General features: G+C 47.5%; 1 protein-coding gene across 10 annotated transcripts in view; it reads left to right on the plus strand.

Moving 5' to 3' along the window:
• The window catches only part of PBRM1 (polybromo 1), a 1258882-nt gene that overhangs the window by 468552 nt on the left and 769905 nt on the right, over positions 1-20425 (plus strand). For all 10 annotated transcript variants that reach the window (XM_069643172.1, XM_069643175.1, XM_069643176.1 and 7 more), the window contains one exon: positions 17938-18149. In XM_069643172.1, coding sequence (XP_069499273.1) covers positions 17938-18149 — 212 coding nt within the window. The remainder of the gene's footprint in view (positions 1-17937; positions 18150-20425) is intronic.

A 20425-nucleotide genomic window follows, 5' to 3' on the forward strand; every position in this document is an offset into this window, starting at 1 on the left:
GAGATTCTCCTGGAGATCTTCGCCCTTTGGGGGACCCCTCAAGTGGATCTCTTCGCCTCCAGTGTCAACCGGAAGTGCGAAAGGTTTTGCTCGCGGGAATTTCCTCCAAAAGGAGCCTTAGGAGACGCGTTCGTGGTGGAGTGGTCATTCCCGCTGCTGTACGCGTTTCCTCCAGTCCCCGTCATCCCGCAAGTGCTGCGGAGGTTACGGAAGTTCGGTTCCCGGATGATCCTCATTGCTCCGGCGTGGGCTCGGAGGACGTGGTACCCGGACCTTCTCGACTTGTCCATCTGCCCTCCACGTCGTCTTCCCTACCGAGACGATTTGCTCTCACGGGAGGGGGGTCAGGTTCTCCATCCAGAGGTCAGATCCCTCAACCTTCACGCTTGGCTTCTGAAAGGTTGAGGTAGAAGGATTGGGACCTCCCTGAAAACGTGATGGAGGTGTTGCTTTCGGCCCGAAGGCCAACAACAAAGTCTCTGTACCGTTGCCGTAAGTTCTGCGACTGGTGCCGAGTTCAGAATGTGGATCCTTTTGCATGTGACATCCCCATGGTTCTGTCCTTTTTACTTTCTTTGGCCCCAGGGGGCTTGCAAGTGGGTACCATTAAAGGTTACCTGGCGGCGCTGTCCATCTTTAAGCGCTCGTCTGAAGAGTGTTCTTACTTTAAAATCCCTTTAATTTCACAGTTTCTGAAAGGGCCCACTAATGTGTTCCCTCCGTCACCTTTCCTGGTGCCCGGTTGGGATTTAAACCTTGTTCTTAAGTTTCTTATGGGTGCTCCGTTTGAGCCTTTACATTCTTGCCCTTTGAGGCTGGTAACTCTGAAAAATGTGTTTTTAGTTGCGGTTACTTCTGCTCGCAGAGTGAGTGAGTTACAGGCACTTTCAGTTAAGCCACCCTTCACTGTATTTCACAAGGACAAGGGTTGTCCTTAGAGTTCGTCCTTCTTTTCTTCCGAAGGTAGTGACGGAATTTCATTTGGCCCAGAAGGTTGTTCTTCCGGCATTCTATCCTCCTCCGCATCCTGGTAAGGAAGAGGAGAGGCTCCATAGGCTTGATCCTAGGAGAGCTTTAAGCTTTTATGTTTCACGCATGTCCCGGGTCAGAGTGGACGATCAACTCTTTATTGGTTACGCTGGAAAGCGTTTAGGGCAAGCTGTGACGAAACAGACTTTGTCTCGTTGGATTATTTTGGCCATCTCGGAGTGCTACCGCTTGGCGGGTAAGGACCCACCGGCTGGCTTGCGCACCCATTCTATCAGGGGTATCGCTGCATCTACTGCCCTGCAGAGGGGTGTTCCTATTCGCAACATCTGTGATGCAGCCACCTGGGCTTCAGTACATACATTTGTACGTCACTATTCCCTTGATTCCATCCGAGCACAGGATCTGGCCTTTGGCAAGGCGGTCCTTTGCTCTGCTATTTGATTGGCTATTCTAAATTTTGATTCTAAATTCTTTCCCTCCTCCTTGCTTGGTACTGCTTTGGGAGTCTGTCATAGATATGGAATACGTCGGAGGACCCAATCCCCTCGAAGAACAAGTTACTTTCTTACCTGGTAACGTTCTTTCGATGGGGTGGTCCGACGACGTATTCCATATCGCTCCCGCCCTGCCTTCCCCGCTGCAGAATTTCTTTGCGATTGCAGCTTACGTTCCACAAGGCTTTGTGTCTGACTGGCAGTTGGCTAGTGTCACACGTTCTGGGGCAAAAAACTACAACTGAGGCTACGGGCGTCGTGCGTCCTACTTATCACATCGGATGACGTCGGACGTCGGAGGAGGTCCTCGACGACGGCGCATCGACGTCATCGACGCAGGACGCAGACGCCGAAAAAAAGTTTCCGAAGCAGCACAGCTGTGGTGATTACATGTCATAGATATGGAATACGTCGTCGGACCATCCCATCGAAAGAACGTTACCAGGTAAGAAAGTAACTTGTTCTTTGCCCTGGTTTGTTTTTAGTTGGTCACCGTTGTGTGGTGTTTGGTGCACGATTGTATAGGGGTGGTTTGTGTGGTTGGTTTAGTGTCATGTTGGCTGTTGTGGACTATCAGTAGAATATCTGCAGTTTCCAGAGGTTTTTGCTTTTCTTTTTGCACCAGAGGTATGTGTTTTTGTTTAGTGATGGATGGCGGGTATGCAGATTATTAGAGAGTTTTTAGTAGGGTTAGTCAGTGGTCGTCAGTCTTTTTCTGCAGCTTGGGTTTATCCGTTGGGTTATTATTATACTCATATGTCCCGTGCCCTTTCCTCCTCCATCGTTGTGTGGCGTCCCCCAACATGGGGGCGGTACCTGAACCTTTGGCAGCGGAAAAATTGAGCTTCCCATTAAATTTGGTAAAGCATGGGCAGGGGCGCAGCCTCTGGTGTGGGAATGCCCCGGCAAGGCCCTGCTCTCCAGCGCCCTACCTCAGTCCCTTTTTCCGCACTGACGTTGTCGGACCTGGCAGCCAGCGGAGCGACTTTACTTTTCCGCTCGCTCCATACTTTGTTTTTCAACTTCCTTCAATGCCTCGCCTCCCCCGGCGCATGTTGGCTGCAGGAGAATTCATGGGATGTGCTTCTTGCGACCGCTCGTGTTAGGGAGATTTGTCATTTGTAGGCTTCGTCCCCCTCCTAGTGAAACCCCCACTTTGTGCTGGACTACTGGACCTTTTTCTGTATTCTTAAATGAGTGGAGCCCTTTTTTAATCATTTATTCTTATGGGCTCTGTCTTTTGGAACTCTATTCTTTGTATGTTACCTGTCCTGTGTAGTCTACGTTCCTCCATAACTCTTAGTCATCTGTATTTCACTATTTCAGCACACAGCTCCTTATAGGCAGTGTTGCTGGGGACCCTTAGGGTCCTCCTATGAGATTATTTCTATATCCTAGAGTAACTACTTTTCGTAAGGATAGAGAGATACTTGGTATCTCTCCTAAAACGTTACAGTCTGAGAGATTGGCACACGCCAGCTTATGTGGAGTGCCAAAGGGATACCTAGCATCCCCCTTCTCTCTGCTCCTGTGGCTTTTTTAGTAACATAGACAACCTCCTAGTTATGGCTGGTGGTATTGGACGTGTTCTACAAACGGTTGTGTGATTTTCCTACCGTAGGCTATGCCCATAGCCTTGGTAGTGCACAATAGGGTAACCCAGGTACTAACTTGGGGCCTTCCTTATTTTTTCACCACTACTACCGTGGTTCTTTTTGTCAGCCCTTCTTCTACCATTCTGGTAGTGGTAGGCCTGTGTGTGGATGTGCCCACTTAGGCTCGAGTGTCTGGGTAGGCAGAAAGTGGGGGGAGCAGTTTTCCACCCCCTTGTCCTTTGCCTGCCAGAGTTCCTGAATAGGTCCAGCTCCAATAGGGGGTCTGGCCGTCCTGACTCAGCATTGCGTGCAGTCGAACATCCAGGCTTGCACTGGCGACCTGGTTCCTGACCAGCTAAGGCTTCAGCATGCTCAATATTTAGATGACAACTGGGACATCACTCAACAGGCTAATCTTCCCCGTGCCAGTATAAGAGCAAATAGACTAGGTTCTGCCATTGAGCTCGCGACAAGGGGCTGGATCTAGTCACCTGCCCTCCAGATGACGTGCTAGCTTTTTCAGCACACCTGGCTCGTTCTAGAGTTCAGGTGGATACTTAACACATTTATTTGGCAGCCATCAGGGTTTAAAAGAATTCCCCTAAGCATGTGTTTTTGGGTGCCAACCTGGTGGCTGAGGCCCACTTCAAGGGGATGTCCAGGCTTTTTCCTCTGGTGCATATGCCGCATCCGGTCTGGGACTTCAATGTAGCTCTTGCAGCTCTACAGCGCAAACCTTATAAGCCCATGTAGAGATCCGACTGGTGACACTAAAGACAGTTTTGCTAGTAGCTCTCACCTCAGCACGCAGGGTCAGCAAGCTGCAGGTGTTGTCGTCTTGCAAGCCCTTCACCACGTTTCACAATGAAAAGGTCATCTTGCACACTCGGCCAAACTTTTTGCCCAAGGTGGTCTCTCCATTTTATCTGAATCAAGAGATCTGCCTGCCAGTGTTTTTCCCGAACTCGCAATCAGAGGCAGAGAGGGCTCTACATTCCCTGGACCTCAGGAGGGTCCTCACGTTTGACCTGTCCAGGACGAAATCCTTCAGGAAGTCTGAAGCTTTGTTTGTGACTTCTGTGGGGCTCATCCCTCGCCTCCCTGGTTGCCAAGGTTTCTATTACCTGGTGGATGATTCAGGCCATTTCAGAGGCTTCTACGGCCCTGGGCAAGTCGGCCCGTAGGGGATTCATGCCCATGTGGTTAGAGCTAAGGCCACAGCAGTTGCGTTTCAGGGACATGCTTCCTGGAATGTCATCAGCAGGGCAGCTACTTGTGCCACTCGGTTGGCTTTCTGCACGCACTATTCCCTGCACACCAGCCAGAGGCGCAACGCTGAGTTTGGGCAAGCGGTTCTTCAGAACTGGTTTGCTTATTCCTACATTGGAGGCAGACTGTTACGGCTCCACTCTATGGTCTTGTTCAGTGGAATCCCCCACAAAGATGGAGGAATGGGCACAGGACTTATGCGTAAATCGTCCATAGTCCCCTTTCCTCCATATGACCCACCCACATTCCCCTACTTGTATGTCAGGGGCTAATATGTAATAAGTGTAGCCAGGTATCTGAGCGTCCAATGTGTTCAAAGGGGACTGGGTTGAGGTGCTCAGCTTTTTGCTGCCAAAGGTTCCCGGTACAGTACCGATTTTTGGGGGACGCCCCACAAAGATAGAGGAAAGTAGACGCCGGACTGTGAGTACTATAGTCACTGCGGTGAGTAACTTTAATTTCTATGGTGTTTTGCAGTCGGCTGCTACATTTCTTTGGGTGGCCTTGTTTCGGGGATCAGGGTTTCAGTGTTTTTATTGTTGCTTTGGTGGTTTTCCTTTGCCGATGTTTCCTCTTTAGCTTAGTGAGGTAAATAGCCATGTTTTTAACAGTTTCCTGAATGTTATATCTTCTGTGCTTTCGCATTTCCTTTGGGATCGATTTCAGAAGTCTCACCGCTATGCAGGACAATGCTGATCCCCAAATTTGTGCTTTGCGTATTGTTTCGGTTCGAGGTGAATGTCGTTGCTGGACCTTAATATCTTAGTTTGTGTCTTTGTGCTGAATCTAAAGTTGTTTAAAAGGATCTATCACTGCACTGCCGACAATGCAGACAAAATAAATATTCAATACAAAAATGGCGAGGCGCAGTGATCACATAGATCACTTTTGCCCGCATCCCCATACCTGCCTCCTACCCTCCACCCCCCCCCCCCCCACCCCCTAGCCATGTAATGGGAGACTGGGACAACCCTGCAATCCGGAGCCCGTCACACCGAAAAGGGTCACGGGGGACACCCCTGCAGCGCCTGTTCCACATGTTCCCTATAATGGGATTCAGATTTTTGTTTTGCCGCTGAATGCGCAGGAAATGCACATTCAGCATTTTATAATCCACATTTTGGGCTCGTACTGTTTAAAATGGGGGCAGTTTTTGAGGTTTCTATTAGTTGGCATTCTGAAACTTCTAGTCTTCCTATCAGGATGTGCAAAATAAAGTTGCAATGGCACCTTCTTTGTTTAGCATGTATCTATACGGATGCATGCATTGCCAAGTTGCTTTACATGCGATTTGTGCTATTTGGAAAAGTTTAATATGTGAAACAACTGGAGCTCAGAAGATGTGTGGGTAAGCACTTGAATTGCACTGTGGGTAACAATCCCAACCCCTTAAAGCCTGCCAACTATGGTGCATCAAAATACTGATGCAAACACAGGGCAAAATCAGTCTGCAATTGGGTCTTTGAGAGCGGACTGTTTTAGGCTGACAGAATCAAATTTAAATGAATTGCCTTGTGATTAAACCACTATACTGACATTTTGGTTGTAATCACTGACTGAAATGCTTCAGTTCATCATGCTCCCAAGGCCAAAAGCTCAAGAAAAAAAGGGGCACTAGGAGTTAAAGGGCTGAGAACAAGACTGGATTGGGGATGCGTCAAAATGCTGGCTTCCCACACCCTGGTTGGTGCAGTCCTTTTGGCAAAGTAATCAAGCCATCACCTTGATAACAACTAGTAGAGATCAGACCGTTCCACAATGTCATATATGTTTAATTTATGTTTTTAGATTTGGCTTTTCATATGAAAAAGGGTGAAGACTGTAAGCTTTCACAAAATCATCACTGTCCTGAAGATGGCCCAATAACGACTATTTAGACCACTGTAGACAACGATGGGACTATTGAAAGGGGCCGAAACATATGGCGACCTATAGAAAAACCAATTGAGTTTTTTTAATGTCATGCATACTACCAACAATCAATATGCTTAAAGAAAATGTAAATTGCCGAACCCTTATGTTACAGAACAAATGAATTGGTATGAAAGGTATGAGTGATGTATGAAAAAGCCTATTAATGTACAGTTTTTTAAAAAAAATTGGTTTTTAACCAACTATTAAAGTGATTTATATCTTTATACTCCAACGGTTTCTGTTGAATAATTTGTTCTCCTAAAAGGTAATCGCTGTAGATTTATGTAACAGCACCTTAGCACCTGTATCTGTAGTGTCGAAAGACCTTAGAGAGAGGGGTTGTCAGTCTGTCTTGTCTCTTCTTCTCCCTCAACTCTCCCTGTTCACAGACCTGACCCCCCGAAAACAAAAAATGTGGGAGTACCCATTGTTATACCCACCCTTCCCTGTACAATGCTCCGCTGCTCTCGAGCTAGGTCTGTGCTTTAAACATTAACAATACAAATACAATTTGTGGTGCTCTGAAACAAATGGAAAGGGACACCAATGGAGAATGAGACAGAGTGAGACAAGGAGAGGGACAAGCATACTGACATTAATAGAATGGGGTCAGGGAACCCATAAAGGGTCCCGGCACAAGAGCAGTTTTGTGACTCACTGAGACCTGCCCCACTTAAAGCACTGACTGTGTCACAGTGGGGGAGGGGTAGAAGGGTCAGGAAGACACAGATTGGGAAATGGGGAAGACACAGAGAAGGGGAGGTAACGCAGGATAGACTTATAGGGAAAGAGGAGGTAGGTGAAAGGTGAAGAAGTATCATGGGGGAAGGAGAGCCTGGTAGACAGCGAAAGCCGGGGCAGAAGGACTGGTGACCCGAGTGGGAGGAGAGGCTGGTGGCAGTAGGCACATGGCCAGAGGAGAAGGGGCAGATGGAAGAAGGCCTGGTGACCCACACATTGGACAGAAGGGGCTGGCACGAAGAAGGGAGGTGAGGAACCATGGGGCAGAAGGGACAGCCTGGCAGATGAGGCGGCATGTGAAATCTGACCACTATTATCAAATACATGTATAGATCCACCATTGGGGGTTCTAGGTAGAACCCCTGCACTTTAAACATAATTAAGCAACAGTTATTTTATTTTGTTTAAAACGCGCACCTAGCTCGAGATTCACAGAACACTATTCAGTATGTGGGTAGCCAGCATTTGGGCGGGCTTCTTTTAACAGTAGCTGTCATAAGGATGCGGAAAGCCTTAATATACTCAATAGGAGTTATATACATTACACCAACCTAGATCCAAATGCAGCAACATCAGGCTGAGGAAAGCTGCACATAAGATCCCCCCTGGATACTCTGCAATCCCTATCTGATAGCACAGACTGAAGGATGCAGAGGACCCAGGGAAACCCTCTAGAGGCAGAAAACCCTGAGTCTTGAAAGAAGTTCAGTCAGTATCACTGGTATGCTGAATAAGGTCTGGAATCTGTAGTCTTGAGTCTCCCTTATACTTCAGTATTGCTGTAGGACTGATGTGCTTCGGTTACCACACGAACAACCTGGATAACCAGTAGTGTAATACTGTGAAAAAGTAAATCAAGAGTTTTTAGTTCGAGAGAGAAAAGCACAGGTAGAAATGTTTGAGAGGAAATGTGGAGAAATAAACCTGTAAAAGAGTCTTGGGACTGCTTAAGGATGAATAATGGCAAACAGAGCTTGATTCTACAGGCACTTGTGTGTGCTACAACTTTAACAAGCGACGTGTTCCGGCTACAATTAGAAGATAAGATATTACAGATTGCCCCATTCATATAGAGTGAGCCGTGACAGTTTACCCGGTATAAGCGGAAAGAAAGCCACAGTAGAAAATAGGCGTGGCTTCGAAAAGAAATTTGCTGCTAGGGAACAGCAGAACAGACTCAATGTGCAGCACGAAGCGTTCAGAGCATTGGATGCGGATAAGAAGTTAAAATCCACTGCGAAACAACAAGGATCAAGTGTATTTAAGGCAAGGATACAGGCAAAAGGCAAAACGTACACAGAAGTGGTGGTGAACTTACGAGCATCTGGAAGGAAAGGTGTAGTGACCCGCCCATCCGCTGTCTGCTCATAGATATGCCGGCCACCCAGACTGCAGTACAGAAACATGGCGGACAACTAGAGTGTACAGAATTAGCTGCAGAGACATTGGGGGTGGCCATCTTGGGAGAACAAAAGGATCCAATGCCTAGTCCAGAAGCATGTCTAATGGCCACACGAGATCGCTGCAATCGATGTATACAGTGATTCATGATAGTATACCCCATCCTTCAGGGGCGTCCCACCGGGCTTGCGTGGATGTAGCTGATGAAACCGACAAACCAAGCAGAACTGTGAGGTCTCTGTCGGTGTGTGTGTTGATTGAATTCGTTTTTGGATAATAGCCCGCGTCACATCTAGACAGGATTGTGAATGTTAGCCATTAAGACAATATTGTGAGTATTAGCCTGCGCCACATCCAGACGGGATCGTGAATAAACGCCTGCATCACATCTAGACAGGACTGTGAATGTTAGCCATTGCCACCTCTAGACTTTTTGTGAATATTCACCTGCTTTGCGCCTTGATATGAGCCTGAATTTGCATGCGTCACATCTAGACAGTACTGTTGCATATTAGACATTGACACATTTAGGCATGATTGCAGTGTACAGTACTCTTAAATCTAGTTGTAGCCTCAATCTCGGCCTATTATGTTGTGAAACCTACTGTATTGTAAACCTGGGCCTCTCTCCCACTATACAGGACTCTCAAATCTAGGTGTAACCCCCACCTCTATCTGTTAGATGGTGAAACCTATAGTATTGTGAAACCTAGGAATAGCCTTCATCTCTGCCTATTACATTGTGAAACCCACTGTATTGTGAAGCCCGGGCCTCTCTCCCACTGTATTGGGCTCTCAATTCTAGGTGCAGCCTCCATCTCTGTCCATTATACTGCAAAACCTATTGTATAGTTAGACCTGGGCCTCTCCCGCACTGTGCAGGACCCTAAAATCTAGGTGTAGCATCCATCCCTACATTTCATATTGCGAAACCTGCTGTACTGCGAAGCCTGTGTCTCTCTCCTACTATACAGGACTCCCAAATCTAGGCATTGCCAAATTGTTAATGTGAGCTGCGAGACATATAACCCACTAACCAAGAAAGCTCACATTTCTGCATACTTACATCACACAAAAATCCACACAACCACCTCTCGCACAGCAAACCAAAAGCATTTCACTACAACGCAACAACAAACGAACACCTAAGCTGCACCAACAGCACACGAGGACTGACATCGATCCGGTACTCGCACCCAAGCTCAGTGCACAGTGAAAACCGAACTTAAGCTGCCAACAGGACACCTTTTCTCTCACTAGTCTACTCCCTCTTCACCTGACTCACCCACCCTGCCTTCTCGGTTGCAGATCTGCCTGAGCGCCTGGAGATAAATTCTGTTGGTGACGGTGTGCGGTATAAATACCTTTAACATTTAACATAATTAGCATAATCATAAGCCATGCTTTCAATAACTGCATATGGTAAAGTACACAGAAAAAATTAGTAAAAGTTTATTCAAAACCAGTAATCACAGTTAAGCAATCAAATTCGAAAATTATATAATACAAACACTTATTAGGAAACCTAGAGATCATTCCCCAGTTCATAGTAACTCCAGCCCGGGATTGGAATGGGGCCTCCAGTGTCCTAAAGTCACCAGTTCCACAAGATGTACTGTTCAGGTAGCTTCACTGTTGGACTGAGCAATGCCTGTGGTTGTGATTAAGTGTTTCAAAAGTTTAGAAAAAACAAGTAAGTATCCGCCCCTGTCCCACCACAGTAGAGAAGGCGAAGGAGGTGTTCATTGACTCGACCACCACCAATCTGAGTCAGGTAAGGGAGAGAAATGGCCAGGATTTGACACCCTTGTTACCCTATGAAGGAGGGGAGGCGGAAGAAACAAACAGGTGCTTTAGCTTACCCCCCTCACTCCCCTATTCCTAGAGACCACTTCAGGGCTACTGGAGTCCGCTGGTCCCACCTATATATCTGGCTTTGACCCTTTGAAAGACTTATAGGAGGTCGCGGTTGGAGAGGTCCTTATCGGGCTATGGATTTAGTTTTGGCCAGTCGCTGTACTAGTATGGTTCTAGACACCAGCAAGCTTGCCACCGTTGTGACAAATTGAAGACTTGTGTGGAGCAGGTGACCTCAGTAGACCCCCAGGGAGCACAGAAGACTGGGTTCAACAAGAGTCAGCATGGCAAGGCGTAGACAGGCGAGCTTCAGTTGGTGAACAGAGAAGCAGATCCTGCACGGCTTCTGTTTGGAATGGAAGGCTGAAAATGTAGCAGCGCCGTCTTGTGGCACAAGTTTAAGATCCTCCAAATTCCAAGTTTGTCCTCAGAACGGCGACGACTGCATCGAGGTAGCCAAGAGTGCTGGTCTGTCCACCGGCTAATCCAGGGACACTTACGAAGGCTCAGCAGCCATGGATCTTCGAGCAGGGGTCAAGACTGGTTGTTCTCACCGCTCCAGAGCCTGAAGCACTGAGGGCCTTCTTGCGATCAGGTGAGAGGAGCAGAGCTTCACCTGGACTGACTGGAGGCAATGCTGGTCAGCTGCAATGATCATCCATGGCTCTTCAGCGGGCTGCACTTCTTCGTAGGGTTCCTGGCTCCAATGATAAGCTGTTTAATGATTGCAGGAGTCCTCCTTTTATCCAGGATGTGGGCTGGAGTCACCACCAGGTTCACCAATGGCAAGGATCTGCACAATTCAAACTGACAGGGGCTGTCTAATCGTGGACAGGCACTCGCCAAATATTCTGCCCAGCAACAGTCACTCAGTGGCACAGATGTAGATTGGAACTAGATGGTCCCTCCGCCCACACACTGAATGCCGCGTTGCACGGGAAAGCAGAGGCTTATTCTGGGAAAGGGCTTTCCATATTTGGGCATTATAGCAGGAAGAATGCCAAAGGGCAACATGGCCGAAGGACAGGCAAAAATCTTATGACATGGCCATTTTCTAGTATATAATTTTTTATGGAATTATGGGGTGAAATGCAAATGTGCATGATTGAAAAGCCCAAAGCCCTGTAGAAAAATATTTCTTGCCAAAACTTTGCATATGTAACCATAAGTCACAAAAAGTTTTATAAGGATTACAAAGTATTCTAACCACACTTCACTTTAAGGTGATTTGTGCAGCTTTAATAACACAAGAAATTCACTGAGAGACCGTCTCCCAGCACTGATAGTCTTAGGGACTGATCATTTTCCCCATGTAAATGAGTGCAAAGCAAGGGAGGTAAAGCAAAAGGGAGGCATGGTATCATGAGTATGACACTGACACAAAAGTTACACGTTTTAAAACCTTTATTAGATTCTTGGGGTTTGGAAAAGCTCCTATGTTGCACTATAGCTATGATAGGAGTAGTCTCTACCATTAAATAAAGAAAACCCAGTCCTATTCATTATTTGTCAAATCAAAATGCCCTATAACAACAAAAACTAATGCCTGCCCTATCTCTTATACAAAAAGTATGTAAAGGGGAATGTTTATGCAAAGAGAAGTCAATGTTATAACATAAAGGATCAATGTGGCTGAGTCAGCTCTCCTCCCCACTTTGGACAGCACGGAGTAAGGTGGCCCCTGTAAACTGGATGACACACTCTGGCTCAGGTTATCAAAATAAAGGCGGTTCAAAACGTGGGTCGAGGCCGCTTTGCCATCCACGTTAAAGTCACTTATTACAGCTTTCAAAAAGTTCTTCCACAGCTCAACAAAGTTCACGTAGGTCTCTCTCAGTCGTGCTCGGACCTCTCGAGTCATCAGTAGTTAATGTAGGCCTCCCACAGTCGGGCCAGGACCTTTCAATCAAAAAGTACCTGATTCAACGTAGATCTCCCTCAGCCTGGCTCAGGCCTCGCAATCACAGCATTTGCAGGGGTTCTCTTCCCCTTAACTTATTTCATGTTTCCGGTCTCCCTCAGCCGGGCTCGGACCTTTCCCGGATGTCAAATTGTCGAATGTGCGATGCTTTTACCATAGACCTCCGCAGGACCACTTCAACTTTCACTTCAGCTTTCCCTTAATGTTATTTGCTGCAATGTCTCTTGGTATTGGTAGTTCTACACCTCAAACAGAAAAGTTCAGAGAAATCTTCCTCTTCAAGCAATCCCCTTTTTAACTTCCCTTTTTGTCGTGGTTAATCTCGACTATTATGCATTTCAGAGTACGTTCACTTTCGAGTGGGCTTTTTCCTTTCACCCGACCACTCCGCTACTCTCTATCACCCGCTTTACAGTTAACTGTAATTTACAAGTTCATAACTGGTTTTCTTTCTTTCAAGTCTCATCAACAGGTGCGCAATCTTCAATTGTGCGATATACTATTGCTTTCATCTTTTCATAACACAAACCAGCCTTTAATTTCTTTCGCTAACTCACTGGTTGTGTGCATTCCTTTCCTTGTCTTTGCAGCTTTGATTTACAAGTCAAGGTTGATACCACAGGCTTGGCCTTGCCTCCCCAACTCTGTCATTCACCCGGAAGGGTCGCTGGTGTCCTTGAAACACAATGCAGACTTCTTCTTGTCAGGGATTTGGCTTTCTCTGCATCTCCTTCACGGTTTACCGGAGGCAACAACTTCCTGCAGGGAACTTCAGGGTTTTCCTACCCCTCGCTCTGGTCCCTTGATCGGTCGTACTGCTCCAGTGGGTTTGCCTCCGCCCTGAAAGATCTGCTCTTTCTCGTGTCTCACCTTGCTCCGAGTGTGTCTCTATGTTCCGCCTTTTATCTGTGTGTGGGGAGCTATTGGTCTCAGGTGTGTGTGAGATTAAGGTCAAGTGCCTGACTTTGTCTGACCTGATCGACGGGACATGTCCAGTGAGATATGCAAGGGTTAGCCTCTTTACTCTGTTGCCCTCTTCCTCGGCCCAGTGTTTCTGTAGAAAGGGGAGGAGGGGTTGGGACATTGGAGAATACTAAAAAATAAGATGGGGTATGGGCACGGGAAAGCGCGGGAATACTGTGTCTCACCATCGGTTGCCCCACCCCTGCTCCCCGAAGATCCCCCTCCCAGGTGATCCTCCATCATTGGTCCACCCCCAGGGTCTTGATCCAAAGGCAATGGCCGAGCCCCGACTACCTGAGAGTGAGATTCCCGCGGACTAGCAAGTGAGACACCCTTTGGTTTCTCACAGGGCATAGCAAGAGAAGGCCTGATTTCCCTTGCATGGCCGTTTAGTCTCAAGTCTAGTGATGGCTTAGCTTCTGGAGGAATGAAATGCCACCTGTGCTACGATTATCCATCCATCTATCTAAAGTACGTGTGTATCTAGCCTCCCATGCTTCTTAACTTTCACCGCCATCCTCACCCAAACTCCTGTCAGCCCATCTGAGAAACCACGAGTCTTGCCATCCATACCACCATTCTCCCTCTAAAAGTTAATTATTTGGCAGCTGCAAATGCCCAGTCATTGCAGAAAATGTTGCATTGGAGTACTGCTAGAGGGAGAAATGGCATATGACGAGGGACACACAGCTTGTGAGTGATGTTTGTTTGGCCCTCGTCATATGACTGCCCACCCCCAATTGACTGCCCATGCTAATCCCTATGGCCTTTCCCACCCACTACTGACACCTCCTCGCCCAAACATACATCCTCCTAGGATCTCTTTCAGCTAGTTTTCTCACGCAGTACCATCAAACTTTGGCCTGCCTGTGTTCTTTCAAAGCGATCTTCTAAGAGTTAATGACTTAATTGCAGTTGCACATGTTACTGGTGCAGTAAAAATGTCTTTACCCAGTGTGCCTTGCACTACTTGATTTATAAACACTACGCATGTCCTTGCACGGAGTTCCAGTTATAGACCAGTATTGGCAAGCAGTGGTTGCTTATGAGTAGCTATTAGAAAGGCATTTGCTAGGCACAGCTATCATGTGCACAGGTACTCGCACCATTTTCCAGCTGTCACTGTTTTATGGCCAGGCAGTGCACAAAGCCCAAGATTGATTGATATTTTATTTCTATTGCGCTCGTACACAAGTGGTTCAGAGCGCGACAAGGCAAGGGAGGGGAACAGGGGAGAACAAAACAGCGATCTTACTAGGCCCAGTGACATTGAGAACGCACAAGTGCATGGGAGAGTGGGGAGGGGAAAAGTGCATGGAAGGGGGGGGAGGTGGAAAGTGCAAAGCAGAGGAGAAACAGATAAATAACAATAAATAATAAAGGCAACAAACAGTGGTAATGCAGCCAGCAATTTGCAAGTGCTAGGTTTAAGGCAGCAGACAGGGTAGGTCTGATAAGTGCAGGAAGAAAAAGGGGGGGGGCTGTATGGGTACAGATACAGACCCCAGTGCAAGGGGTGGCCCGGAGGCAGTGCGGGAGGGTGGCAGGATGAGCAGGTACCTGGGCCCAAAAGACAGAGGGTGGCGAGGTGCACGGTGCCAAGAGAGAACAGATCAGCAGGGGAGAGGGGGAGCGAAGGCAGAAGAAAAGAGGAAGGTCTTGAGGTGCTTCCGGAACTGGAGATGGTTCTCCTCAAGTTTTAGAGTGGCAGGGAGGCTGTTCCAGAGGGAGACCCCAGAGGAAGACCGAGATCTACCCCCAGCTTGTTTCTTCGAAAAACGACTGACCCTAAGTGAGTTGGAGGTAGAGAAGCGAAGAGCTCGAGAGGGGAGGTATTTGCGGAGGGATAGCTGAAGTTATTTTGGACCCAGGCCCCAGAAAGCCTTGTGGACAATGCAGAGGGTTTTTAATTTAATCCTTGCATCTACTGGGAGCCAGTGGAGAGATTTCAGAGCTGGAGAGATACGATCCCAGGGCTTGAGGCCAAGGACAAGTCTTGCAGTCCTGTTCTGGATTAGTTGCAGAGGGTGGAGAGTAGAGGCAGGTAGATTTAGAAAGAGATTGTTACAATAGTCCAAGCTAGAGAGAACCAGAGCTTGAGATGCCATGAGCTTCTGGGGGAAGGAGAGGAAAGGCAGAGTACCTCTGAGGAGGTGCAGTCGGAAATTTGACTTTTTAGAGACCTCAGAGATGTGGGCGGAGAAGGAAAGGGTGGAGTCAAAGATGACCCTGAGGTTCTTAGCCTCGCAGGTGGCGGTAGGAGGAGGGCCAAGGGAGGCCGGCCAGAGAGTGAGGGGAAAGGATGGTGAAGGTGTGCCGATGAGGAGGATCTCCGTCTTGCTGGCATTCAGACAAAGATCATTGACAGCACACCAATCTTGAAGGGCAGTTAGGCAATCAGAGATGAGAGAGGGTGAGGAGGTGGCAGAGGTCAACCTGAAAATGAGTTGTGTCGTCAGCACTGGAAATTTGAGCAGAAAATGGCAATGCAGTGGGCGAGAGTTGCCAGGTATTGGTTGAAAAGCCAGGGCGAGAGGTTAGTCCCCCTGGGGAACACCACAGGTAGAGAGGAAGATAGATGGAAGGACCCAAGTTGGACCTGGGAGGGTCGATCTGAGAGGAAAGAGGTCAGCCAGGCCAGAGCCTGATCAGTGATACCCAGATTTTCACAGAGACGGTTGAGCAGGATGGTATGGTTGACCGTGTCGAAGGCAGAAGAGAGATCGAGGAGGATGAGGACAGAGGGAATGTTAGTCAAGGTTGGTGAGCAGATCTTCACGATGTTTAGGAGAGCAGTTTCCGTGCTTCTGGCAGCTCTGAAGCCATACTGGTGGTCATGGAGACAGCCAACAGAATTGGAATGAAGGTTAAGCTGAGAGATGGCCAACTTTTCCCGGAGTTTGCCAAGAAAGGGAGTAATGGAAATTGGGTGATAGTTAGCTGGACAAGAAGGATCAGCTGTGGTTTTCCTGAGAAGAGGATGCACAAAGGAGTGCTTCAGAGGGGAGGGGAAGGATCCAGAGGCAAAGGAGTGGTTGCAGAAATCAGCAAGGGCCGGAGCGAGGGTGTCAATGTGGTCCTTGATGGTTTTAGAGGAACAGGGATGAACCTGTTTTGAAGAGGCTTTCATAGATCGGACTTATCTAGCAACCTCGTCAGGGGTGAAAAGAGGAAAGGACAAGAAGGATGGTGGGAGGGTGGCTAAAGGAGGGTCAGCAAGCACAATGGAGAGGGAAGAGGAGGAGTGTGGGTGGAGAGGGTGGACAGGATGTCCTGGGTTTTTGAATGAAGTTAGAGGCAAGGGCTTTGCAAAGAGCCTGGGAGGCAACAGGTGGGGTAGAGACTGCAACAGGGTTGGCCAGCTCCTTGCAGATTTTAAAGAGTTTGGCCGAGTTGTTAGATGCCGCAGAGACAAGAGCTTGAATGTGGACTCTCTTCTTGGTGAGGACATAGTCGGTATTGCCTTTGTAGCAGGCGATAGGCCAGTTTGTCAGAGGATGAACAGGAAGTCCTCCATTTCCTGTCAGCTGCTGGACTTCAAATGGATCCTCAGGACAGGGGCAAGAGCATCAAGCATATCAGAAATTGAAGAGTAGAGCAGAGACAGGGCTGTATCAGGATGAGAGACAGCCAAAGGTGGAGGGGTGGAGAGAAAGTGGCGGCAAAGCCTCAACTGACACACGCTTCATGGGCCGGATGTCCGAGAAGGTAGGTGGCAGTGTTGGGGTAGGCTTGGCTTGGGAGGAAGAGAGGGAGGGAGAGAGGGAGAGATGAGATGAGGAGGGAGTGATCTCTCCAGGAGAGAGGAGTGGTCAGAGGGATGGAGGGTTCAGAGGAGATCAAGACATCGAGTGTGTGCCCTGCAGAGTGAGTCGGGCCAGAGGGGAGGATGGACAGGGAGAGGGAGTCGCAGAGGTCACGGAAGAGTACAGAGGAGGAGCAAGGAGAGTCTAAATGTATATTTAGGTCACCGAGGATGAGGAGTTGAGTGGTAGAGGCCAGGAGGGAGGAGAAGAGGTCTGGCCACTCAGAGAAATGAGGTGATTTGACCAGGAGGCCGGTAGATGGTAACCACAGTAAGAGAATGGATAGGCGAGAGAGAATGCCTACAGACAAGGCATTCAAAAGAGAAGTAGGTCTGAGTGGGAATGATAGAGGCAGGAATCCACTCAGGAAAGATCAGGGTGAGGAGGAGGAGGAGGAGGAGGAGGAGGTTGCAAAATGATTTGCCAATGCGTGTTTGATAAGTTGCTGTAACCAATGTAATTAAAAATAGAGAAACTGAAGACCAAAGTCAGAAAAATAGAAAGGGATGTGTGGGAGCTATATAATTTTTTTAAACAAACGAATAAAAGAAAAGTTGTCAAAAAGGTAAGCTGACCTACAAACTGTGGCTGTCTAGTCCTTCGCCGCTTCCTGAATGGGAAGGGAGGTAAATGCATGGACACTGCAGTACACTCGTCTGTCTCCTATAATTTTTCTGTGTTCTTCAAGCATCTGTACATGCTTCTAGGTTCTTTTCATACACCCTACCCGCCGAACATTCCGAGACTAGCACGTCTGTAGTAGAGCTCTTCACCAATCATCATTTTATCTCTGGAACTTAAACTATGGCTGTGTTTATTGAAACTGACCGTCCGAGGTTCGGACGTGCCCTATATTGTAATGGGAATAATTATTAAGCTCTCCATCCCCCTGCATCTCTGGCGGTATGAAGCAGTTGTGTGATAGCCCTGAGAGCTATATAACACAAAGTACATTTTGTTGAACCACTTCTTGTTTTACTTCAAAGGACGGACTCTGAGATTTTCGAAGATGCTGTAGAGCTGCAGCAGTTTTTCATCAAGATCCGTGATGAGCTGTGTAAGAACGGAGAGATCCTGTTAACACCCGCACTCAGCTACACCACTAAACACCTGCACAACGACGTTGAAAAGGAGAAAAAGGAAAAGCTACCAAGAGAAATGGAGGACGATAAAGCCAAACGAGAGGAGGAGAAGCGAGGTTCTTTGAGTGCCTAATTTGATGGCCTAGCAGTAATGTGAGCAAACCTGGGTTGGATCAAACCTGATGTGGCACTAAAAGCTGGTCTCTTACACTGTTCAAGGAAATATGTGCACAAGTCCTGAGCGTCTTTCCACCTATTACTGAAGCCTTCAACTGTGCTCCTAATTTGAAGAAGTGTAGCTGTGTTTCTGACTTTGCTTCTGGCAGAACCTGCTCCCAGTCCACCAGGTTTGATCCAACACAAGTTTATTCTCTCAAAGTAATTGGTCTTTGTTGAACTTGTGTGTGATGTTATCTTAGTTTAACAGGTTTTGCTGTGTCACATTCTATGAAGTTGGATTAGTGCTTCACAGGTCTGATGGTATAGCATTAATGAGGCTTAGTTAGAACATTAGATTTTCCAATTCGTAGATTGTTTAAATCTTGTTTTAAACTCTATAGCTGTGGATGTTTAATGTTTGAAGCTTGACATAAACTAATGTATAAAACTGTATGAGCCTTCATTGGTGCCCTCTAGTTCTGAATGTGTAGCTTGCTTTGAAGTCTGGTGCTATCATGGTATTAGTGTGTCATGTTGTTTTAAGTGTGTCAAGAGCACTGCACTCTGTCTTACAGGTATGACATGCAAATTACTCCTCTATAATGTTCTTTCTGGTGGATTAGTCATCCCCCCCCCACGGTTTGCTCATCTTGGTTATTATTTCTCCAATGCTAGCTGATTTTAGAAAAAATGTTCAGCCTGCAAGAGCTGCATTGTGTCTTTGTCGGCTCCACCCAATTTGATCACAAGGTCAGTGTATTGCAGTTGACGTGCCCCTGACCCCAGTTCCTCTTGTTTCCCCAAGTGCTCAGCAGCTAAGACTACAGAACTGAAGTGGTGTATGAACTATCTGCCAAAATGGGCAGGTTGCAAGGGCAATGAGCAATGACTAATCCATCAGAGAGAACACCACCAAGAGGTAACCAACTAATGCATCCCTTCCTCCCACAGATTCCTCATCTTAGATCGACCCCCCCTCCCCCAAAGCTAGAACAGAAATCTGGTGGAGAGCAAGAAACCTCCACTACTCCCAAATCCTCTGGAGGGCCACTATGTCAAAGTGAGCATCCAGCCCTGAAAGGGAATGCCGATAATATTTGATAAAAGTGTGCAGCGAAGCCCAGGTAGCAGTGTTTGATATGTCAAAGACAGGGACCCGCCTCTGGGCAGCAATGGTGACAGCCGGACATCGTCACTGATGAGCCCAACGACCGTCGGGCACATCCTTCCCATCCAAATCATAAAATGCAGAGGTAGATCCAACTGGATAGGGTCTGATGACACAGCCCTGCCCGAAGGGTCACCACTATCGCCTACAAAGAGCTGGTCATCTTTCCTTGGATCACTTGTCCGAGGGATGTAGTATTTAGTAGTGGAGGGCCTTCACAGGGTCCATTCGATAGAATTTCCCCTGTGTCTTGGAGGGTCGAGTGAAAAACACAGGCAGATGGATCCTTTCAGTCACTTTCTGCCTGGAGAACGCAGAGTATGGATCTTTTACAGACAGAGGCTGGAGCTCACTTGCCCATCTTGCAGAAGTGATGGCCACCAGGAAAATTACCTTAAGGCTGCAAAGTCAGAATGTAAGTATGGTGGACCGGGGGGGGCGGGAGGGGAGGAGGTCAGACAGAGCTCCCATATGAATGAAAAGTCAAAACTAAGTTCAAATTCCACTCGGGAGCAACAAACTGGTGTGGAGCAAACGGGTCACACAAACCTTTCAAAAACTTAATAACAGTGGGGATGGTGAAGAATGAACCTTGTGCAGGTGTCCTCGTAAAGACTGAAATGGTAGCAAGGTACCCCTTTACAGTGTATAACTGCAGACAGCCTGTTCAGGTCCAAGTGAACAGAAAATCCAACCCACAAGAAGGACAGATGAGAGGGTCCAGACCTCTCTCCTGATAACAATCTGAGCACCTATGCCACAGGCAGGCATAGGTAGACATGGTGGCAAGCCTCGAGCACATCCAGAGCATTGTCAGAAAATTCCCACTTATCATTGAGATGGATTTCTAAACTCTGGCCTGATTGACATGTTTTAGGAGGTCTACCTAATTATAGTGAACTGGGGAACTCTGTGATGTTTGCCAAACCCAATTAAGCTAAGCGTGGTGAGTAGTCAAGGATTAGTCTTTTGGGCGGGGGGGGTTCAGTGGTGTGAAGGGTCAAGAATGAAACTTGGACACATATATATGGTTTTGGCTAAAGACTTTTACTGCTAAATAAAAGA

The sequence above is a fragment of the Ambystoma mexicanum genome, chromosome 2p (assembly GCF_040938575.1).
Source record: "Ambystoma mexicanum isolate Mex_15411 chromosome 2p, UKY_AmexF1_1, whole genome shotgun sequence".
NCBI classification, from domain to species: domain Eukaryota; kingdom Metazoa; phylum Chordata; class Amphibia; order Caudata; family Ambystomatidae; genus Ambystoma; species Ambystoma mexicanum.